Below are 24,369 nucleotides of genomic sequence, written 5' to 3'. Positions count from 1 at the left end.
TTGGGGGCCCAAGTCCTTAATAACGGGCTGCAGACCGGACCATGCTGGCCCCTTGATCTGAGACATCCACCTTCCAGAAGCGTGGGAGCCAGGAACATCCAAGATGCCCGGTCAGAGCAGCCCATGGACTGAGGCAAAAAGCCCACCTGTCCTTCACCCCAGAGAGAGGGAGAGAGTGTGTCTCTGTCCTGCTTGGCCACAAGCATGCCTGCCCTGTGCTCTTTAAGGGGACCCTGTCTCTGCCTTCCAAGGCTGCTCGTTAGTTGGACATCCTTGAAAAACAGCATTCAGACAAAGGCAATAGAGGCTTTGCTTGTAGGATGTGCAAGAGAACCATGGAGAAATCTTCCAAAGCCTTCACAACCTCGCCGTCCTGAGCTCTGTAGTCTTGAGCAATTCGTACATCCTCTCCCCTGCCTGGTCTCCTTCAGAAAGTGGGGACCGTCACAGTCCCTAGTCCAGAAGGCCACTGTGGCGATTATCAAGTTTCATCAATCACAAAAAGGACTTGACCTAGTAGCCCACACATGGGAAGGGCTTAGTTCTGAGCCGGGTTCGCTCAGGCACCCTCTCAACAGCCCCGGGAGGGACACTGGGGGCTGTGGGCCCATGTGCTACGCACGATGTTGCTAAAATAATTAGAATTGCAACTCGCTTCGTGGGTATAGTTCAGCGATACCTTAGTGAACTTCCCGGGCTGGGTAACCATTGCCATGACCCAGTTTTAGAATATTTTTGTCATCCAATTTGCCGTTAATCCCCGTCCCCACCCCTAGCCCTGGGCAACCACTAATCTACTTTCCGTCTCTATAGATTTGCCTTTTTTGGACATTTCATAGAAATGGAATCCTACAGTATGTGGTCTCTTATTAAAGCAGTTCGGCGAGCGTTTCTTACACATCTCTTGACACATCGATGCGTATCCATATATAGAAAAATAATTTTTGAAACATGAGATCACGAAACACAAACTTCCTTCACCACAATTTTTGTAACTGTCAAATCTACACACACACACACACCCCTACGTATCCGTCAGCCCCCGGGGGTCAGTGTGGACCTACCCGCCCTCCTTCTGTCCCTTTTTCCCCGTGGATGATCAGGCACACAGAAGCACGGTCCGTCCCCCTGTGCCAAGATGGGCCCCGGCATGTACACGGTTCTGCCTGTTCCCTCGTCTGCCTGCAGCACCCCCCGGTGTGCCCTTGAGCGGTGGGCGTCTGGGGAAGGGAAGCCGCCGGTGCCGAGAGTCTGGTCTGGGGTGCGCTCAGCACCGAGTGTGGGTTTGCAGGCATCGAGTGTGAGTGGGGGGCAGGCTGAGCGCTCCGGGAGCGTCTGCGTGGATGTCCGTCCAGCAGGAGGAAGAGCGGCTTCCAGGGACAAAGTCTCCAGGAACAGGAACAGGGAGGGGATGTGGGATGTGACTGAGCAGCCCCAGGGCCCTGGTGACCCCCACGGAGTGCTGGCTGTCCCCATCCGTCCATACCCCAGCGTCGTTGGAAAAAAGACGTGTCCTGTAGCTAAGGATGGGGCATTGTCCCCTCGCTCGGGGAGGGGCCTCAGTTTCCTCCGGGCGCTGCCCCCGTGGGCTCGAAGCTTCTTCTCTGCTGGAGGCGCTTTGGATCCACAAGCTCCGAGTCCTTGGGAAGCTGGGTTCTGGGCAGCAGCCCCTGGGGGTCTGTCTGTGAGGCCGGGCCCGCTGTGGGTGGTGCCCCTGGGCCCCAGGGAGAGGGGGCAGGCTTTCCCTGGGAGGGAAGAGTGGCCCCTGCACTCACGCCCGAGGGCGCTGGGAGAAGCACCTTCATCCCCAGGAGCCACGGAGTGAAAGCAGACCCAGGCGCACAGAGCCTTCCTGGACCGCAGGGGGCCGGGCGCCGGGCACCAGCCGGGTCCTTTCCGGCGACGTCTCCACTGCCCAGTGAGGACGCTCCCCGCACGAGAGCAATGGCTGGACCCAGGGGCTCACGGGAACTAATCAATATTTCATTTTTGACTTTCTGTCTCTTTTGTGCTGATTGAATTCTGAGACAAGTCGTCCAGTCCCAGGATGGCTGCAAATGGCTACAAAACCTCATTTGTACATGTAGAACATCCCAGGAAAAAATGTACAAATGCCTTTAGTGCAGCCCGGAAAGCGCCCGAGATTCCCTCTGCACCAGGTAGCTCATGGGTTCACCCCGAGTCAGCCACTGCCGCCAGGGGAATGCGCAGCCCTGGTTGTGGTCACGTGACCCTATTCTTGAGGCCAGAGGCGGGGCTTCGTGCGCTCCTCCCACTGATGGGCGGACACGAGGTCCTCCACTGAAAAGGGCTGGGCCCAGGAGAGAGAACAGGTGCCTGGAATGGGACTCCTCCCCTCCCAGACCCTTACTCCTTGCCACCTGGCCTTTCCCTGTCCCAGGACCTTCCTCCCATTTCTTAATGTGGCCTGGGTCGGAAGAAAGCACCACTCCAGCCCGGTCCGTGAATCACTTTCCTTCCTTGGTTTTTCTTGGTGACATTAGTCAGAGCAGTGACGTGCCCCAGAGGAGCCACTGGCCAGGAGGAAGCAGAGGAGTCTGACTTCTCTGGGAGTCTCCCGGCAAGCCTGTGTCCCTGGTTGTCCCAGGAGGACATGGCCCTGCGTTTGGCTGTTGAAGCCAGCGGGTAATAGCCAAGGAAGCAGACGCCTGGCGCGTGGACAGCTTGAGTGGGGCGATCCTGAATCAGAAGAGGAAAACACCCAGATAAATACAGCAGGCTTGCCTGAGACTCAGACCCAGCTTCCTCTGGCCCCCGAGCTCCCAGAGGGGAGACAAGGGTGTCACAGCCAGGGGGCCTGGTCCCGGGGCCCAGGACACCCCTCCCGATATGCCCCCATCCAACATGTGGCTGGACTGTTTCCGTGCTCGCTGCCTGGACACCCCTGCGATTACACCCTCTGCTCCTCACCCCCAGTGACAGAGAGACAGCCCCATGTTCAGGGAGCGGCTACCCCCTCCCCTGGGTAGCTCTGCCCGGCCTGGAGTTCAGAGAGAAGCCATGGGGCACCCAGCCGCATCATCACTGGACTGCTCCGGGCCTTCTGTCCTGGTTCCCAGCACTTTGGGATCTCAGGTGACATCACCGGAGGAAAATGAGGCAGACAGCTCCCCGGGACGAGGTGTCGGTGACTCGGCATGAACTCCTGGAGAGATAGGCCCGATCTGTTCAAAGCTGTCACTCTGGAAACGTCTTTCCACGCCCCTCCTCCAGGCAGGAACCAGAGCCTCTGTAAAGACACTTCTGGGGCTAAGGTGGTCCGTCTGCCTGACCCTCCGCAGATGCCTCCTCCCCGGCCCGGCGTGACCTGCCCGCCCGCCGTGTACCAGGCACTGGGCTAATTCCTGCATTTGCAGGATTTCTCATTTGACCTTCCTGGCAGATCTGAGCTGCCGTGGTCTCCCTGTACCACACACCCCAGACGGCTCCCGGACACGGATCCCCCAGCTGCCCTGTTCCTCTGCAACAGGCCGGTCCCCTCCTCGGGGCCTGCGCACAGCAGAAGGGGCCGTGCTGAGCTCTGGGCGTTTGCTCCAGGAGAGACACTGAATTCCACCTTCTCTGCACACACACGTCCACACCTGCGATGGGACGTGTCCCCGTGTCAGTGGCCCATGCACACTGCGCAGCTGGACCACGGCGATCTTCTCACGCTGCGGACGTGCACAAAGCATTGGGGCGGACGTCTTAAACACTTACAACTGAGACACATCGAAAATATCTCCGTTAAGTCTCAGAGAATAACACAGAAGCCTTTCTTTTCCTTCAGAAAACTACATTGCTCCTAAACGTCCATGGTGGGCCACGTGCTCAGGGAACGGAGCTGTGACTCTGCTCTCAAAGTTACGTGAGTTACTGTACATGACGGCATGAGACCGACTTCTGAAAAGAGAAGGGAAGAAACTGGGTTTACTAAGACTCTAGTCCACGAGCGCCTTGACTCAGAGACGTCAGGGAGGGAAGACCGTGTTATCACAGGCTGCAAGCAATGTCTTTAAATCCATTGTCCTTTTTAATTCCAAAGGGAAAGAACAGAGATAACTTTTCACCAATTGCACTGGGAAAGACCATTAAAAAAGAAGAGAGAGAGAGAGAGCCTTTCTGGGGCAAAACCACGGTTGTCACATCCAAGGCCGAGGGCACCTAGCTGTGGCACCTTGGACGGGTTGTTCAACCTCTCTGTGCCCCAGTGTCCTCGCCTGGAAAGTGTTTGTGCACACTCAACACAGAATCTAGTATACAGCAGACCCTGTGTAAATGCTCCCTCCTCCCCCAGCCAGGCCTGGCCCAGCATAGCTACCTCCGAGAGGACAGGATTCCCGAGCCGAGACTGCATGGTGTGTCCCGGTCTCAGCAGCATTCCTCAAGGTCAGCGGGATAAAGTGCAGGTTATTGGTGATAAGATTTCCGCGGCGGTGGGAGTCCCGTTAGGCCTCCACAGTGAGGGACAGGAAGGGAAAAGAGGGAGGCCCCCAGACCTCACCTCGGAAATGCTGGCTGGCCCCAGGCCCTGCCGGTCCCTGTCCTTTGTCTCCTTGAGAAGTTGGAACAGCTCATGTGACACCCTCAGTGACAAGGGAACCCGGCCTCCCGGAAACGTGACACTTCCCCGTGAGCACCGTGGGAGAAGACCATGGACTGGAAGGGCCGTGGGGAACGGGCCGCTGAGAAAGGACGGGGGTCCAATCCCAAAGCTAGGTCCAGACAAACGCCACCGCTCTAGAATGAGAGGCACTCCATGGGGTTTACCCGAATCCACTGTGTCCTTCCTAAACCTGGGAGCAGGGCGCCCCGTCTTCTCTTCCTCCCAACCCTCCAGCAGCCTCTCTGCTTCCCAAGGAGGAGAGACAGAAGGCGTCCAGCGGTCTGTGGGCTCAGCCGAGTGGACCCCTCAGTGCAGCGGGGCTAGGACAGGCTCCACGGGCCTCGTTCTGGGGCAGCGGAGAAACAGCAGCGACGTCAGGGAAAGCCGCTCGTGGCAAAGCGCACAAGGCCTGCCCGAACACTCGTGGCGCCCGAAAGCCTGGCTGGGACCGGCCCGCTGTCCCTTCCGTTCACATTCTCCTGGCCCAGCTCGTCACAGGGCCAGGTCCACATCAGCAGGAAGGGAAATAGAGTCCGCCCACAGTAGGAAAGAGGGAAGGATCAAAACCGAACAGGTCCATCATCACAGAGCTGGTGGACATCGGGATGGAGAGCTGAGGTGTGGTTTCGACTCCCTGTGTGGCTCAGTGACTACCTGCTGTGTGATGTTGGGCGAGTTACATCACCTCTCTGTGCCTTCGATTCCTCATTTGAAATATGGATAGGATTCGAAAGATAAGGCAGCTCTGTCTCATGTGTTCATGGCGAGAGTTCAGTGACATCATCCATGGGAACCTGTCAGAGTGGCTCCTAGCTTAGTGTAAACAGTCAGCAAATGTTTGCTGTTGCTGTTACAGAGTGTGCAATCACCCGTGAAAGCCCGCCTCCTTGTGGGCACCTGTGTGTGCAGGCACCAGTGCAGGCACCTGTGTGTGCACCTGTATGTGTGAACACCTGTGCGTGTGGGCACCTGTATGTGCACCTGTGCCTGTGTGCATCTGTGTGTGCACCTGTGCTGTGCACCTGTGTGTGTGTACACCTATGTGCATACATGTGTGTATGTGCCTGTGTGTACCTATAATGCATGCACCTGCGTGTCCCATGTGCATACATGTTTGTGCACCTGTCTGCACCTGTGTGTGTACACCTGTGTGTGCACCTGTGTGTGTGCACCTGTATATGCATGCACCTGCGTGTGTGTGCACCTGTGCACAGTGGGGGGCATAGGTAGCCCCGAGTGTCCCCTCCAGTAGGAGGGGTGTGGTAAGCCCCATACCTGAGCACCAGGTACTATTTTAGGCACTGAAAAAACACAAACATTGAACAGAGGAATCAAAAAGCTTTGTCATCCTAGAGTTTATGTTCTAGAAATAGAGCACAAATAATAACCACCAAATAATAATAAATAACAACCAAATAATAATAAATGGCTGAAATGCGTAGCATATGAGAGAGTAATACAGGAAAAACGAGAAGAATAAAGCTAGGGAGGGGTCTGGAGTTGCCATCCACATACAGATGTCGGAGACAGGGCCTCTGGGGAGTGGACGTGAGGGTAAAGCAGCACTTCCCAGCCTCAGCCACACTGACATTTGGGACCTGCTGACCTTTGCTGGGAACTGTCCTGCACGGTGCAGGATGTTGAACAGCAGCTCTGGCCTCAACCATTAGGTACCAGTCACCTGTCTTCCAGCCATGACAACCCCTGACCTAGTGGTGACAACCCAGAAGATCTCCAAGGATTGTCAACTGTCTCCTAGGGGACACAATGGCCCCTGGTTGGGAGCCACTCTGTGGAAGACCTAAAGGAGACAAGGAACAAATCGCTCAGGCAAGTGCGGGAGGAGCCTTCAGGGAGCAGGAACAGCACATGCAAAGGTCCTGCAGCGGGAGAACCAGCGAGGACACAGGGCACGAGGCGGGGTGCATGGAGGATGCTCGGGAGAGATCCCAGAAGTGCATCAGGGAAGAGCTCGTACTCCTCGAAGGATTTTGTCAGAGTTGAAAAGAGTTCTGTGATTCACACAAAGCCCCTGATTAAGAAGATGGGAAAATGTGAAGCGGTCTCTGTGCCGGAAATTCCTATTCACCCTTTCAGATCCCTGTACCACCTCCTCCCGGAACACCGGGAGGCTGACCTTTGTGGTCACTTTGCCAGGTGCAGCTGTCCCTGGTTTCCCTGTGTGCTGAGGCCGTGGGAGGCTCCAGCCGACTCGGGGAGGGGGAGAGACGTCAGCATGTTCATCCCTCTGGGCCCCTCCCGCAAGCCTGTGGTTGACAGCAGCCGCACCCTCCGCCAAGGTCACGCTTAAAACGAGGCTCTTCTCCCCCAGGGCTGGAGGCCAGCCGTCTGAAATCAGGCTGTGCGCAGGGCCCTGCTCCCTCTGAAGCCTCCACGGGGCTGGGGGAGGATCCCTGCCTTGGGTCTGCCAGCTCCGGGCGGCCGCAGTCCTCACCGTTCCCTGGTGCGTGGCAGCACCTCTCCATCTCCACCGGTGTCCCCACATCACCCCCTGGGTGCTTGCCTCCACATCCTCCTCTCTTCCTGTGCAGACACCAGCCCTCTTTGGCCCCCTCCGAGCTGGTATGACCTCGTTTCAGCTGATAACACCTGCAAAGACCCTATTTCCACACCAGCCCCCGGTCTGAGGTTCTGGGGCACGTGGATTTTGGAGGATGCTCTTGAACCCCCTCCCCCGTCTGTCTGGCGTGCGGTGCTGTCTCCTGCCAGTTTCCCGGAGTCGGGACCACAGCTTTGTCCAGAGTGCCCCTGTCACCCTCTCCTCCAGGTCGCATGTAGCGTCTGTTTCCGGCCCAGATTTGGACCGATCCAGCCTGTCCAAGTGGGCTTGTTTGGGATGCGCTAAGGGACGGACGGCAAGGGCGGCCTATGGAGAGGAAGCAGATGTGATCCCTCCCAGACTCTCCGGCCAGCGGCCTCTCAGCTCCTTCCTTTCCCCGCTCACTTGCCGGCAGGAACGGAGATGACCCCAACACCCACTGCGGCACAAGGGTGACTTCCAAGGCCCCAGTCTCAGGCTGTTGCCTGTGAAGACAACACCATCAAAGCCGTCCAGCATCCGCCATCTGCAGCCGCCATCAGCAGGTGCTGGCCTCCGCCGTCTCACCACAGCAGGCCAGCCCCCCGTCCACGAGCCGCAGCTCCCCAGCTTCCTCTTCTCCAGAATGGGAAAATGATGGCCGCCTGCAGCTCCGGAAAAGGACTGAAATGAGGAAAGCACCTTGCAGACGTTCTTCTGGAAGAAGGCATCGCCGCCGCACAAGATAGAGCGATATTTTGTGTGAACAGAGCGAGGCCACAAACTCAGGAGTACAAGAAATGTAAATCTGACTTTTTTGTGTCTGAATTTAATTTCTATTTCCATCCTCAGGCTCCCAAGTGGCAAAAAACAAAGAAACAAACCAAAAAACCAACCCACAAAAAACCAAAACCAAAACCAAAACAACTATGCTAGGAGTTTGATTTCCAAACATATTAAGTTTGAGATGCTAATTAGAGATCCAGGGGGAGATGCTGAATAAGGCATTGGGTCACTGGGTTCTGGAGGTCGCCTTCTGGGAGTCATTGGCACAGAGGTGGTTGGAAGCATTGTAACAGAATGATTGTAGTCATGGAAGGAGAGTGTTATGGACTGGATGTCTCTGTGCCCTCCCCTGATTCCTGGGTTGAGACCCTAACTTGCAATGTGATGGTGTGAGGAGGTGGGGCTCTGGGGAGGTGACCGGGTCGTGAGGGTGGGGGCCCTCGTGGGTGGGGTGGGATCAGTGACCTTAGAGTCCGCAGAGAGCTCACTCACCCCTTCCGCCGCGGGAGGACAGAGCGAGGAGGTGGCATCTGTGAGGTGGGACAGGTCCTCACCAGATGAGGGATCCGTTGGCATCCTCCGCTGGGGCTTCCAGCCTCCGGACATGTGAGAAACCGCCATCCATCCTGGAAGCACCCAGTCTGCCACACTCCGTTCCAGCAGCCCGAATGCGCTAAGACCGGAAACGGAAGATTCTGTGGAAACGGAGGAGGGATGATTGCATTATTTCAAGGAGCGAGTCTCCACATGTGGTCCCCAGACCTAGAGCATCCGTGTCACCTGGGACCTTGTTAGAAATGCAGTCATGGGTCCCCCTCCCCAGACCTGCTCAGTCGCAGATGCTGCGGGTTGGTCCAACCGTCTGTGTATTGACCTGCCTTCTCGGATGTTGAGTTTGGAACCTGCTTGGCTGCTGTTTTAGGCAGAAGTCGTACTGGATGTCAATGGTTGGCCAGCAGGTGGCTTTGCCCTCCCCGCAGACAGTGCTCCCCAAGCGGTTCCCCATGGGCAAGAGGTGGGCGATGTCATAAGGAAGTCGCCAAGGCCCGAGTGACAACAGAAGATGTCCACTGACCACGTGCCGCTCAACCAGACCCACCCTGGCCCCTCCAGTCCTAAGAGCAGAGTTGGTGGTGGGGTCAGTGGCCACCATGCATTTGGACAGGAAGAGTTTAAATGTCCGAATGGGCAGAGGCCAGCAGGCAGCTTTCCCAGTGGGCGGCCCACCCACCACGAAAGACGAGAAAGCGTCCCAGAAATGAAGCCAAGGGACTGAAGAGAGTCCTGTGGGGTTTTTCGGTTCCTATTTTGCAGATAAGCCAACTCATTTTGTGATATTGTGGTTCTCACTTCTAGCCACTTAAGAGATGATTAATGCATCCCGAGACTTCCCCCAGACATTTATGACACCTGCAGGAATAGCGGTGACAACGGCTCTATCATGCACCACAACGTCATACCCTTGGCGTTTGTCTTAATTATTTATATATTCTGGAGCGGTCAGGTTCCCTCCCACCGCAGCTCAGGAAGGTAATAAATGAGCGAAGTCAATGGTCTGTAAATTACAACATTGATTAAAGAAGTGATTACTGATAGAACTCTTGCTCGGCTATTATGCTAATGTCTGCCCAGATCCAGGACAGTGTTTACATGCTAATGGCAAGTCTGGGACAGCAGCTAAAATTGGTTTCCACCCTTAATCAGTAGGTAAACATTTTGAAACCACTCTTGACCATGAGTGAAAAGATCCATCCCTGTGTTCCCCTCCCAGCCGCCCCTGCCACTGTCCCCAGCAGATGGGGGAAATTCTCTTAGCCCAGCCCTCACCAGCTGCCCTTCCAAACAGAAGCAAGAGTGGGAGATGAAAATTGGGCCCAGAGTAGCCATCCATGGCTCCCAGAAGCTGAGGAAAGAAAGGGTGATCACACGAGTTCACTGCTTAGCATTGATGTGATTTAACAGGGTCTGCAGACCCTCGGAAGGAGACACTGCTCCTTCTAGAGTACACAGTCCTGACAAGAGACAGATGAGCAAGTTGGCAATTATGGCTTAGTATGGTAAGTGCTATATGAGGACTCCACGTGTGACTTTATTAACTCCAAAATGTTATGCAAAACTGTATGTATATGCATGCTCATAGCAAGAATTAGCTTGACATGTGTTCTTGAAGGAGTCAGTGGCCCCAAAAAGGTTAGGAAACACTGCTTGAGAACTTTCTGGAAACCTTTAAGTAAATATCTTGTATTTCCATTGCTCTTGGCTCTGTCATATCTCAGTTTCTAACCACATCTCCCCTCACCCCAAGATCCTTGTTTGGTTGTCCTGAAGCAGGCATCTCCATGAAGAAAGGGTCCTGTTGGTTCATCCACCTACCTGTCCACTCAACCATCAGCCCACCCATCCACTCATCCATCCATCCATCCATCCATCCATACATACATACACCCACCCACCCACCCAACTACCCATCTATCCATCTATCCATCCATATGCCCATCCATATATCCACCCACTCACCCATCCATCCATCCACTCATCCATCCATCCATGAACCCATCTATCCACCACCCACCCATCCACACACCCAAATATACGTACTTCACCGATTCATCTATCCATCCATCCATCCATCCATCCATCTACCCACCCATCCGTCTGTGCATACATACATTCATTCATCTGTCCATTCAGTGGTCTCTCTGCTAAGCTCCTGTTTTATGAGCATCTGCTGTGTGGAACCAAGAAATCAAGGATTTAAAAAGATGTACTTCTTTCCTTCAAGGATTTCATAGTTTGGTGGTTGATCTGGTCACATGGGGCCAGTGTAAACCACATTTTATCAACTTGAATATGCAAGACAGTCATGTCATTTCTTGAAAACACTAGTTGATTTCTAGTCTCAGTTTTCAATTCATTAGGGCTACAGAACATAATCCCAGTCTAATTTTCAAAAGATGTAAATATTGCCAAGGCCCTGGGATGGGGGGGGGTGCTTCCTGTCTCCAGATGTTCTGCTTACAGTCCCTACGAGCATCTGTAACCAGAGTTACCTCACATATGGTCTCACCCCTGTCCATGGTGCCTCTTCCAGCCCACTCCTAGGGGACATAGGCGTCTTCCTGTTGTCGTTGGTTTTTTTTTTCCCACATGAGAATGTCCACAGGGCTGTGTACAGATTCATCTACCTAAGGGTTTAGACTTTGGAACACAAAATCTTAATGCTTGCAGACTTTTATTTTATTTTCTATGTGTTTATCCTGCTTTGTGCTCTGTCTCAGCCCTCTCCTGAGGCAATGATGTGGTAGGAATGGGGAAAGCAAAGGGAGGACTGCAGGAGGAGGGGACATAGGTTGGTAGTCACTAATGCACTGTGGCTATTCACAGGCTAAGCAGTTATAATACAAATATATAAAGGATCCCGGGGGCTGGGGAGGTGCCTGGCCAGGCCAGTAGGGAAGAAAGGGTGTTCTTAGGCAAAGGGAGCCCCAGATGCAGAGGCCTGGATGTCTCAGACTGTCAGGAGTGTGCATGATCAGAGGAGATCAGTGCTCATGCTGCAGAGGAAGAAGGTAGCACAAGCACTTCATGTCCTGGGAGGTTGCTTGGGGTGTGGCTCATTTCATGAGCAGACATCAGCCTGGGGAGCAGACACCTCTGGAGCCCCCTGAGACGGCAGACCCGGCTGCAGCTCGCTTTGTGACTGGACCACACTCCAGCTCAAGCTACTACTGTTTTCTATCCCAGGGTCTTCTCAGATGCTATGGGCTAGGGTGTCAGCCTGGAAGTGCCAGGGGGTTAACACACGGGGTACTGAGAGATGGAGGCTAGTAGATAATATCTACCACATGGTAGATAATATCCTGCCTCTTATCCTTCAGGGGGACAATTTTGTAGGCTTTCAGGAGGTTCCAGAGAAACTGATCCATAGCAAAAAAGACAAAAATGAAAGTAAAAGAAAATAAAGATGTAGTTTTCTATTGACCTATCTATTTTATATTGACTTATCTTCTTTATCTGTCTCTCTCAGTCTGCTCCTCAGCCGCTCTTCCCTGGGGCCATCTCCCAAGGAGACCAGGTGCACAGTATCCTTGTCTCAGTCTCTGCCTTGGGAGGACCCTAAATTAAGCATGTGTGCTTTGCTGGAGAAAAAGACAAATGGAAGAAGAGTGGTCTGCAGGGCCTGGGGACTTCTCCACCCCCCTTTCTGTCTTTGCAGGTATCTGACCGCTGTGATTACATCTTTGTCAATGGCAAGGAGATGAAGGGCAAGGTGGATGCGGTGGTGAACGTCACCTACCAGCATCTGAGTGCCTCCCTGCATATCACCGTGTGGGTGCCCCGGCTGCCCCTGCAGATTGAGGTCTCTGACACAGAGCTGAGCCAGATCAAAGGCTGGAGGGTCCCCATTGTGGCCAGTAAGAGGTAAGCCTGGGATGGGGAGATGCACCAGGGCCATGATCTCAATGGTTTTGTTTACTGACCCCATGCCGGAGCCAGGACAGGGCCCAGCACATAGTAGATGCTGGTATGATCGTGAGACTACATTCTCTCCAGCCTCACCAAGGCCCAGAGTAACCAACCAGGCAAGAGTCTAAACAGGGTATGATCTCATCAACCCCAGACCATTTGCACACTGCACTTGGGCGTCTGGTAAACCAGGACTCCCCCAGAAGGAAGCCACAGAAGTGATACATTTTTCTAGCCCCTCAGCCCCCAGGGAGATTTGAGTTTGGGGTTCTTTTCTCAAAGTGAAGCAGTGATTTCTTTTTCTGTGCTTTATGAATATCCGTAAGTTTGATCAGTTCTGTGCATAGAGATTCCTGCATAAAATGTGATGGCATTTATACTGGGCCATGGTCTTACTATTTGTTCTTAAATCAAAACAAACAAAACAAGGCTCTAATTTATTCCGTGTGACTCTGGATTGCCACATGTAGGATCTGGGGTCTGGTCTCCTCGGTCCTGTGCCCCGCCCCCTGCCCCCGGTCAGCGAATGAGTTGATGTCACATCCCTTGTCTCTCTTGCCTGGGATCTTCTGTCCTGAACCCTCGGGGCTGTTTCCTGGAGTCTCCCAGACACGAGATCTTCATTTTAAGGGGCAAGCCAACATGCGTTCAGGAAGAAGCTGCCTCCCCAAGGGGAGCTTGAAAGAATCTGACCCAACTGTGGAGGGACAGCTGATATGTGGTCATGACTGATATGTGGTCATGAGGGAGCAAGAGAACGAGTGTGCTGTGTCCCTGGGGATGGCAGACCTGAGACTTCCTAGCTCTGTGAGCTTGCCCACAGTCCCTAACCCCCCCCCACAGCCCCAAAACATAACAACAGCTAGTTCTGCCTCACAGGGTTATGAGATGAAGAGCCCATAGCTGGGGAGCCTAGACGGGCTCATCTCAAGAGCATGACACAGCTCTGCTCACCAGACCTTGCTGCGGTGGTGGAATGTTCTAGAACCATGTTGTCCGCTGCCACTAGCATGTGTGGTTGTGAACCACTTGCCATAGAGCTTCTGTGACAAGGAAATTTCAACTTTCCTGATTTCGTTCTTACTCACTTAAATTAAGTTGGAAACAGGCACACGTGGCTGTTTGCCACTTCTTCACTGGACAGCGTAGACTTCGTCAAAGCTGGCTCTTAAGTCTTTTGTCAATGACTATGTCCAAGAAAGAGAAGTCCGACCCTCCGCGCTGCTTGTGATGGACCTGGCGTTCTGGTGGGGTCCCGAGGCTCCCGCCCAGGGTGCTGTCCCCTGGGGGCGGAGGCAGGCACCTGCCTGTCTGGCTTGGGATTCTGGCGCGTCTCTGAATCCATTCCCAGGGCCTGAGAGCTTCTTCTGGTTCCCCGCAGGCCCACGCGGGAGAGCGAGGATGAAGACGAGGAGGAGCGGCGGGGCCGCGGCTGTGCCCTGCAGTACCAGCACGCCACCGTGGGCGTCCTCACCCAGTTCGTGGCCGAGGGTGCCGGCCCGTGGGGCCAGCTGAGCTACATGCTGGGCCCTGACTGGCAGGTCGACGTCACCCACCTGGTGGCAGACTTCATGAAGCTGGAGGAACCCCACGTGGCCACCCTCCAGGACAGCAGGGTCCTGGTTGGGCAGGAGGTCGGGATGACCACCATCCAGGTAGGGAGCCCAGGATTTCTGCATGCTCAGCCACAAACACCGTGCCAGGCACTGGGGGAGGCTCGCAGGAAGGGCAGGTCACTGTGCCCAATTCCTGGCCCCCAGAGTGGCATCCTCGGGACACCAGAATGTGAGCCTGGGTCAGCTCTGGGAGTCCCAATCTTCTTGCAAACCAAATGGAGAAGGAGGTGGCCATACAGCCTTAGCACCCCGCATGTCCCCTCTCCCACCTCCTGCGTCCTCCACTCCCGACACCTTCCAGCACTCCCCGTCCTGCCTCCGACTCCCCTCACTTCATCCCGCAGCCCACATTTCTACCTCCTACATGTCCTAGAAGACACCTCCCTCTTCCCTCTGTGCTGCTCCTGCTCGGGGCCCTGGGAAGCTGCGTTCCTTCTTCCCCTAAAGCTTCTAGTCTTTCTGTCGTGGACTCATCCAACAAACTCTCTTCAGAGTCTACTAACCTTCTGTTCAAGGAAATGCATAGTACGGTGGGATCTCGGATCAGACGGCAGATCATGTCAGATGGTTTTTCCCGAAAACCCTCAAGTTGTGCCCCCCTGACTGCACCTTCTGGGGATATCATTCTGGATCCTGAGACCACAGCCATATGTGGGAACGATGGGGCGTTTCCATCATTTCACCTGGAGATCTCCAGGGTGACATTTGGTTTATGAGAGGCAGCCAAAAGTAAGGTTTCAGCAGAGGATACATTGTGCGGGGGGGTCTGAGGAGGGGGGAGTAGATTATTTATAATTCAGCTCTCACCAGTTAGTTCCACAGTTCATTTAGAATGTGATTCAGGTTGCACAAATTCAATTTGTGTGTGACTCCTCATGAGCCCAGTCAGCAGGATGGCCATGTGCAGTTAACCAGGTTGTGTGGTGTACAAGAGCACGGCATCTCAATGGGAGGGGACATCTTCTTTTAAAGCGGAATGGATTTTAATATTTATTGCAATTTTCCAACAGACAGAGATAAAGTGTCTTGGGGAAGGGTGGCTTTATCTGATTCTTGCAAAGAGGCATGGCATGGGCTGGTGCATCTATAGTGAAGAAGGTGTGTGATCCCTTCGCCCTGTATCCTGGACCCAGGCCCGGGGCAAGGTGGAAGTGTCGCTGGGGGAGATTCCCACATTTGGGAATATTCTGTCCTGTTAATCCCACAGGTGTTGTCCCCACTGTCCGACTCTATCCTGGCAGAGAAGACGGTAACTGTGTTAGATGACAAGGTGTCAGTGACGGATTTGGCCATCCAGCTCGTGGCCGGGCTGTCGGTCACCCTCCACCCCAGCACAGAGAACAGCAAGGCCATCACCGCTGTGGCCACAGCTGAGGAGCTGTTGCGGACCCCCAAACAGGTAGGGTCCTCGAGGCCAGAGGTACAGAGGAGCAGGGAATTTGCTGGGCTGGACTCGGCAGGGAGGGCGGGAGGAGGGAGGAGTGGGTCAGAGGAGCCGAACCATGTTCCAGAACACAGCAATGGGGGCTGCGGAAGTCCGCGGGACAACGTTGGCCAGCAGGTTTCTTCTTGGGGTGTTCTGGGGACTCATCGGCCTCCCTGCTGGTCCTTCTCTCTGCAGTTCTGTGACAGGTGTCTCTTTCTTGGCCGGCTGTCCCTGGGGCCCTCGCTGAGCTCCCTAAGGCCACCCACGTTCCCTTCTCCACATTATCTTCAAAGCCGGCAGTGTGCACGGAGGCCTTTCATACTTCTCATCTCTGACCCCCTCTCTGCTGCCAGCCGAGAAATTTCCTGCTTTTAAAGGCTCACGGGACTCCCCTGGGCTCACCCAGACCATCCAGGCAGAGGTCCCTATCTTTCGGTCAACTGTGCCGCGTAACAGAGCATCATGTAGGAGATCTGCCTATAGCCCCGGGCTCCAAAGATGACGGCAGGGTCATTCTAGAAATCATGCAGCCTCTCACTGACTTTGCTCCAGAACATCAGCTGGAGGGACCTGGAACACGTTCCCATCCACGTTGGCCCCCATGGCTGGCCTCCCTCTCCTCTCTCCTGGGGGCGTGGCGTTTTCTGCTTCCTAAAGAGCAAAGTAAGGGGAGCGGAAGAGTGGGGAGACAAAGCAGGGGTAATTCATTAGGGTTGGATTGGCACGGCAGCCTCGCTGGCGTGGGGCAGGCCCCAGTCCCCAGGCAATGTCTCCCATCCGTCTTCATCGGCTCATGGTAATTGGAGGTCCCAGCACGGCCTCGGGGAGGGGGGGTTTAAGGATGTAGTTCATTCGAATTGCAGACGTGATTCTCAAAAGGATGGAGCTCTAAATCATTTCTGGGCAAGTGTTATTTTAAGTCATTCAGAACTTCTCATCTTTGGGGAAATGCGTTGGCTTTCCCGTGTCCCGGCTTCACTGTAACGAGCTAACGGAGGGACTTACTCTCAGCCACACGGCAGGGTTGATGGAGACGGAGCTCGCAAGCCTGCGGGGTTCGGGGGGCTTAAGTTGGATCGTCTGCCTTTCGGGGGCTTGCTCTGTGTGTTCTTTCTCCATCTAGAGTTTGTGAAGAAAAATTAATTCAGGATGGAAAGTCCACCAAGATGAACCCACAGACCGTGTGAACCGTGTTTTATGTCAGCCCTCGGTGTGCAAAAGGCTGGCACCTTGTTCTTGGCATTTCAACTCTGAGACAAAAGCTGAAAGATTTTTACACCCGTAAACATGAGGGCAGCAGCCTATGCCTCCCCTGCACCTCATCTGTTGTAGGAAAGCCAGGACAGAGAAGTGGAGTGAGGAGTCCCTGGGCACTCATGCATCCGGCCTGGGCATTAGAAGGGGGTCTTGCCGATAGACATGGACAGAGGGGACGAGGGTGGGAAGCAAAATTACTGAGCCGTATTGCCTGTCTCACCTTCGATTCCCCCAGAAGCAGAGCCTGGCACGAAGACTCATACTCAAATACTCAATTCGAGTGGTGAAGGGAGCCCCCAGAGGGAATCGGAAACTGCTCCCGGGGATGGAGGACAGTCAGTAGAGTGTGTCTCCCGCTCGGCCACCACTGTGGCTCCCGGAGCCTGCAGCTGCTGGGGAAACCACCAGCCAGTGTTGACCAGGGACAAGGGAGCTGGCCGAGGGCTGCCTTTGCAGGGTGTTAATTCCTTGGCACTTCTGGCTACAAGCATGACCGCTTCTGGGTTCCAGAGGCCAGAGAATGTTCTCAGGCAAAACCATCTTGCAGAGCTGACCCTTGAAAGCTGAGCAGGCAGCGGCCATGGGGGAGTGGGCAGGTGCCAACATTGAGCACCACGCCCTCCCCAGATTCCAGGTGTGGTCTCACTTGCCCCTCTCAGGACGCCGGCATTGGCATCGGTCTGGGCTTTCAGGTACCAGTGACAGAGACCCAACCGAGGCTGGCCCAAGACATCAGCATTGATCAGTTCGTGCTCGGGGATTTGTACCTTCAGGTCAAGCTGGATCCAGCTGCTCAGTGCCCCCCAAAAGCTGCATGTTTCTTACCCACAATTGTTCTCAAGTTTGGAAGATGTCCAGCCACTATTTCGTGGACTCCTGACTTCCCCCATTGGTTCCCTTCTGGAACTTGTCACCGAAAACTCTTGGCCGTTCTCGTCCTGCCCCTCATTTCTTCCAAGTTGTCTTTTGTATATTTCATCCTGGGATTGTGTTTTGGGTCAGTTCCCTGGCTCTGTCTGCCGGGCACTGACTCTCTCCCCAGATGTGTCTACTCCACTCCACTTTGCAAGCCAGCCGTCAGGTAATTAATTTCCAGTGGAGCCCTTCTTTGTTTCTAGAAGGTCTAGGCAGTTCTTCCCACACCATCCTGTTCTTTCTCTGCTCGGCCCTCCTCTCCGTCCATGTCCCGTGAACGGTTTTATTTCACGGGCCATTTTGTTCTTGTTGCTGGTTTATCTTACTTTGTCATCTTTTTCAGTTGTTCTAGTGTCCAAAATCCTTGGTGTGCTGATCGACATGAGTTGTTTATGGTCTCCTCTCATGGCAAAGCCCTCCCTCTCAGGGAGTGTAATTTTCTTTCTTTCTTTTTTTTTTAATCAGAGTGCCTCTTGAGCTGGTGGCTGCTTTGCTTTTCTCCCGGTAGGAATTCTTTGCAGGCCTGCATTTGCACGGGCCCCTCTTTGCTGGAGCCCATGCCCCACACAGGTCACATAACCCCAGACCCCACACCCAGATGTGGGGAAGCAGTGGGGTTTGGATTTCCAGGGGACACATTTCCCCAGCCATGCTCAGAGCACAGATGAGCTTCGTTGTTGTTTCTGGCCCGGGGCTAGGATTCTCTCATGGCCCCCTCTCCGCAGTCCTGGCCTTAGGCATCCCCATCTGACAGTCCCTGGGTGACCATCAGCAGCCACCCCCGACTGGCTGGCGAGCCTTCTGAGCCGCTCTGACACCTGCTGCCAGGCCCCCTCAGCAGCACTGGTCTGCAGGCCCCCCTCTGGTATGCGTTCCCTCTTTGTTTCTGAGTCTCGGGAATTAGCATTGCTTTTTTTGTGTATTTTTACCTAGTTTTTTAAATAGTTGATCCTCAGTCTTTGTTGTTGGACCGTGTTCTTAAGACAGTCTCCCTCCCTCCCTCTCTCTCTCCATCTCATAACTCTTCCTTTCCCTGTGCTGACCCTCGGTTCCGGCAGATCCCCCCTAAGTCTCAGGCCACGAGCCCACCGGCTTGTACCCCAACCTCGCAGCCCAGGGAATGCAAGCTCCTCCTCTGTGGTCCCAGCCCAAGCCCAGGGATCCCGTCCCATTGGCTGGTTTCCATCCAACCAGGGGTGGCTGTTTCCACCCCTGCCCAGGGCAGTCACCGTGGACGGGGTGGTGGAGTGTTGTGATGGGCCAGACCTCTGTCGCATGCCCAGCTCCGGGCCTGGAGGGGCCGGGGCAGCCCCACTGCCTCACAAGCACGTGCCCTGAGTGGGGAAGACCGGGTTCTCCCAAGCTGGTGTTCTAGTCCCTTCCAGGAAGGAGGGATCGACAGTGGCCAAGCCCCAGAGATGTCCATCTCAGACCCTGTGGTCAAAGTGTTCACATTCCCACTTTCAGGCAGGGAAGTAGGCCCAGAAAGATCATTTCTAAAAACTGGACCAGGAGAAGCAGTGGGTCTGTGTATCGATTTCAAAACGTGTGTGGAATCCGCTGCCCTTCATTGTCACGCCCAGAAGCCAGGACCAGAGGAGACCCTGGATCCTTTCCCAGAACAGACCCCTGGGGCTCCATTTGCTCTTCCCAGCCTGGCAAACCTCACCCGTTCCCTTCCCCACTCTGCTCCTTGTATCTCCCCCAGTCGCCCCCAGCGGACTATCCCACGGAGGTCAGCCTGGGCCCCTGTCATGGCAGTGCCCCTCCCCACCGCCCCTCCAGGCCTCCCATCACCCTCCCTCCTCCCCTGCCAGGGCTCCCCGACCACGCATCACATGCACAAGCGAGCACACTCAGACCCACGCAGACTTGGCTGCCGGCTCGCCAAGGCCCACACCCGCGGGTGCCGCTTCTCCCCCGCTGGCCCTGGCAGCCCTCTCCAAGGCCCCTGGGTGTCTGGCACGGGCTTCTAACACACGTCACTAAATCCTGGTTTTAGACAACAGGGGAGAATTCCAGACCCACCGACATCATCTCCTTCAGCCCCGGGCCCGTGCAGTGACCTCAGAGCCCCCACTGGCAGGAGACAGGGCAGCTGCTGTCGTCCGGACTCAAGGCCAGAGCGCTGGGCTCAAACCGCAGCTCTGCCACCTGTCTGGGCGAGCTCGACCGGGCTGCCCCCCTCCCCGCCATCCGGTCTCCTGCAGAATGGGAAGCAGTGATGCTCACAGCATCTGCCTCGGGGGTGGCCGTGAGGGTCAAGGGAGCCGGTGCACAGACGACACTGAGGACCGTGCTGGGTTCCCAGGAGGCACGGCCAGTCTTGCACCGAGCGGCTGCGTCCCAGCTCCCAGACCCTGGGCGTGTGTAACCTTGCTCAGGGGACGGGGTTTTGCAGATGGGAGTGACGTCCCGAGCTAGGGAGGTTATCGCGGATGATCCAGGCATGGTAACGGGCTGAGCCCTGACACAAGGAGGCAGGAGCGTCTGGGCAAACAGAGCCTGGGAAGGGTCTCGGCCAGGCGTCCCTGTGGGTGTCCCTGGTGAGGATGACGCAGGCCATTCACAGCACGTCTCCCTCCATTTGTTCTTATAAAATTGCAGCGATTCTCTGATCCTGATGTAAGACCTGCATGTCTTCTCTCGACTCATCAGCCGCCAGGTCTGGACCGGAGCCCAGCCCCTGATTCCTTGGGTTGTGCTCTGGGAGAGCAGGCAGGTTCTGGAGAGGCCTCTCGGGCCCCCATGCTATGTCCTCCTAACGGCCTCTGTCTCCGCAGGAAGCCGTGCTCAGCACTTGGCTCCAGCTCAGCGACGGCTCGGTGACGCCGCTGGACATCTACGACACCAGGGACTTCACTCTGACCGCCACCTCCCTGGACGAGGCCGTCGTGTCCGTCCCCCAAGCCCGCTCTCCCAGGTGGCCAGTGGTGATGGCCGAAGGGGAAGGCCAGGGGCCCCTGGTCCGAGTGGACATGACCATCGCGGAGGCCTGCCAAAAGTCCAAACGCAAGAGCGTCCTGGCCGTGGGCGTGGGCAGCGTCAGGGTCAAGTTTGGCCGGAACGACGCTGACTCCAGCCCCGGAGGTGGTGGCGCGGACAGCGACGAGGGTGAGATCAAGAACCACGCCAGCGACCGCCGGCTGAAGGGCCAGGAGCCTGAGGGGCCCGTCCACGGCGGCTCCTCCAGGGAGCGCGAGGAAGGGGCCCCCCGGAGAGGCGGCACCACGGCCAGGCCGCTGCTGGACAACAGGGTGGTGAAGAGCGGCCGGCCGGACGCGGGCAGGCCGTCGGGGGAGGGCCAGCCGCAGACCATCCCCCTGGACTTCACCAACTTCCCGGCCCAGGTGGACCTGCCCCGGGCGGGGGGCGGGCTGGGGGCCAGCGACCTAGTGCAGACGCCGCGGGGCCTGAGCGACCTGGAGATCGGCATGTACGCGCTGCTGGGCGTCTTCTGCTTGGCCATCCTCGTCTTCCTCGTCAACTGTACCACCTTCGCCCTCAGGTACCAGCACAAGCAGGTGCCCCCGGAAGGCCAGGCCTCGGTGACGCACGCGCACGACTGGGTGTGGCTGGGCAACGAGGCGGAGCTGCTGGAGCACGTGGGCGGGGGTTCGCCGCCGCAGGACGAGCACACGACGGTCCTGGACCGCACCCCGGGCGGCAGCGAGGAGAGCAGCTGTCTGCTTCTCAACGGCGGCGTCCAGCAGCACGTGCAAGGGCAGGTTCACCGGCCGGACGCGGCGGCCAGGCCAGCCAGGGACCCGAGGCTCGAGCCCCTGCACTCGCCCACCTCCAAAAGGAAGAAGGTGAAGTTCTCCACCTTCACCACCGTCCCGCCGGACGACAGCTGCCCCGCCGTGAACTCCATCCTGGGCGGCGGCGAGGACCTCAGAGACTACCTAGAGAAGCTCACAGACCAGGCGTAGGTGCCCGTGTCCGCCCGGCGCCCCGCTGGGTCCCAAAGTGGGTCTGGGGACGCCTGACACAGAGCAGGCCGCGCTGGGGCCACAGACCGCGGAGGTCCCGGAGCCGGGAAGGGCCCTGGGTTCCCAACAGCGAGGGTGACGGCAGAGCTCCAGGAGTCAGCGGAGGAACTCTGGGCAGGTTGCTGACCAAGACGCCAGCCTGCGCACAAGGCCACCGTGGGAAGGCGATTTTATGAGTCAGAACAGAACACAGACAAGCTACCAAAAATTATTTGTTAAAAAATGCAAAAACACAAAATAAAAAGACAGAAGCAATCATCTCTTTATATTTCTAATAAAGGAGCAAAATGCACAGCGAGGGCCTGCGGAGGCACAGTTTCCATGTTGGTTCCGTGCCCCCTTGGGAGGACAGCCTCGACCCGCCAGCCCCGGGGGGAGGGGACGCGGGAGGAGAGGGGTCAGAGCCCCAGCACCTCTCGGGGTGAACCTGAGGGTTTTCGATCTTCACATGACTCTTCTGTGCTCCCACATTGTCTCCCCCACCCCCCACCATGTTTTCTTTCTGTGTCCTGCAAGTCCACTTGATTTGTATTTAATGTTCATTTCCGAGGGTCAAATGGTATATTTTTCCTAAATTAAATGTACATTATATTCCTATATGTTAGATGAATTCTTAGCAACAGTCTCAATGAATCCATCCTTGAAGTAGTAGTTTCAATGCTTTTCTGTAGCCCTCCAGCCTCGATGTTTGCGGGGGTCTAAACACCAGAGGGGGAGGGGGCGCTGCCTTGACCCCCCACCCCCGACCACCCCCACCAGCCGGGCCCCAGGGCCACAGCCAGTGGGCGGGACGCTGCCCGGGGCTGTTCCAAGGGGACACAGCTGGCCTGGCCCCCAGTGCCACCATCGCTGGGGATGCGAGGAGACCGCACATGAGGGAAGGTCGGGTCCCCTCCATGGGGGAGAGGCCGTACCCAGGAATAATCTGCGCAGCCTCCCGCGGTAGAGCTGTCACGGGAGCTCCTGACCACGGAGCGAGGAACCCAGATGAAAACTGCTGCAGGGTTTTCGAGTTGTTTCTCTGACTTTGTTGGGCGGAGCCTACCAGCGTGAACCGGAGAGATTAAAATCTATGTTAGATTGTCAATCGACGGTGGTTTTTAACAGCCTAATTGTGTAGCAGCACATTGCAAAACGCGTTCATCCAAAGTCGACTGTGCGCGGCGGAGAAGAAGGCAGTGATGTGAGCCGGGCCCTCGGGAGACGGCCGGCTCAGGTCGTGGCCGGCTCATCCTGCTCTCGGCAGGCCGCACTCGCGGCTACCAGGACGCTCATTGTTTTTATTTTTTTAATTACTAAAATCAGTAGCTAAGAAAGGGTCCTTGAAAGCCTCATAACCTTAGCTGGACCTTTTAAAGAGATATTTCTAGCACATGTGATAGACGGAAAGGAGAAGATATTTATTTATACCTGTGATGCCGATTGTCATTAAAATGCTTTTCCATGGCTTGACAAGTATCTCGTGGGGTGTTTCTTTCCTCCCTTGATGCCCATTTCTTCTTCCCCCGCCAAACGGACAACCTGCTGGAGAAACCTCCTGTCCGCTGGGCTCGAGCGGCCGACCTCTCTCTCTTCCTCTCGGTTCCGTGATGGAGCCGCCCCAATTCCTGGGATCTCTCGGCCGCCATCCTGGGCACCCGCAGCTCCCGAACCTGCACGTGCCCAGAACTGCCAGGAGGGCCAATGAAACACAGATTGCTGACGTGGGGCCAAAAGTGTGCCTTTCTGCCAAGTTCCAGGATGACATGGAGGCCGCCGGTCTGAGAGCCCGCCAGAGGGAGAGGGTGGAAAGCCAGGGAAAAGGTCTTCTTTGATTTTGATTGTCTTTGTGCTTGTCATTTGAGGTTTTCATGGGATTGTTGCTGCTGATGGTTAGCTGGGGGTAGAGCATTTGGGGGTACAAAGTAAGGTGGTGGGTTGGCTTTTTTTGTTTGTTTTTTGTTTTTTAAGTAACAGCTTTACTCAAGACACAGTTCACAGGCTGTAACATTTACCCATTTCAAGGGCACAATACTGATTGTAGGACATTCTCATGGTTCCAAGAAGAAACTCCATACCCATTAGAATCACTCCCCAGTCCTTGGAAACCCCCAGCTCCAGGCAGCCACCGGTCTCCTCTCCATCTCCGTGGAATTTGCCCAGATGCACTGCTGTCTCATCCTCCTGGGAGACTCCTGACCACTCCCCATGTGGGATCGTCATCCCCACAACGTTATCAAGGGACAGCTGCTCTTGTGGGGGGCTGATGGTTTCATGCGTGGTGACATTTTCCTAATCAAGGCACCAGGGCATCTCTGCGCACCTCAACACAGCTGGACAGGCGCGGGGGGAGAGCCGGCACAGTCTTCAAGACCTTCTGTGTCCACTCCTGAATCTAGCTAGTGACCTCGCTAGCTCATACATTTCTTTAAAAGACGGAGGCTCCAGAGAACGGGAAGGAGGGTTGTGGCTGGCTCCAATGCTGGGTGCTTAATCTCTGCCCCAAAATTACAAACGGATCAGAACCAGCCACGTCCCGGCCACCCCCACCCCCACCCCCCGTGGCCACCTGCCCCGGGCAGACAGCCCCCTGGTCCACTCCGGTCCCCTGGGCTGCACCGGCTCTGGGCTCCTGAGACAGCGAAGGCAGTGGAAGGCTTCCTCCCCAGACAAGGGGCTCGAGGAACACCTGCCCTTGGTGGTGGGCTTCTAAAGGGCCAGGCTGGGGTGGCAGCCTGTTCCCGAGTCCCCTGGAGCTGGCCTGGTTTTAAAAGCGGAGCGCCTTT

The 24,369-nt window shown here is 55.8% G+C and overlaps 1 protein-coding gene across 1 annotated transcript in view; it reads left to right on the top strand.

The window, feature by feature from the left end:
• LOC111156437 (transmembrane protein 132C) overlaps positions 1–21,778 on the top strand; it is a 196,597-nt gene extending 174,819 nt beyond the window's left edge. The window contains exons 7-10 of the mRNA XM_022517341.1: positions 12,148–12,353; positions 13,780–14,053; positions 15,222–15,413; positions 20,396–21,778. Of these exons, the coding sequence (XP_022373049.1) occupies positions 12,148–12,353; positions 13,780–14,053; positions 15,222–15,413; positions 20,396–21,544 (1,821 nt within the window). The 3' untranslated portion in view covers positions 21,545–21,778. The remainder of the gene's footprint in view (positions 1–12,147; positions 12,354–13,779; positions 14,054–15,221; positions 15,414–20,395) is intronic.
• Positions 21,779–24,369: the final 2,591 nt, after the last annotated feature.

This window comes from Enhydra lutris, unplaced genomic scaffold (assembly GCF_002288905.1).
Source record: "Enhydra lutris kenyoni isolate GAN:26980312 unplaced genomic scaffold, ASM228890v2 scaffoldscaffold46, whole genome shotgun sequence".
Classification (NCBI taxonomy): Eukaryota; Metazoa; Chordata; class Mammalia; order Carnivora; family Mustelidae; genus Enhydra; species Enhydra lutris.
This window is presented reverse-complemented; position numbering and strand designations above follow the sequence as displayed.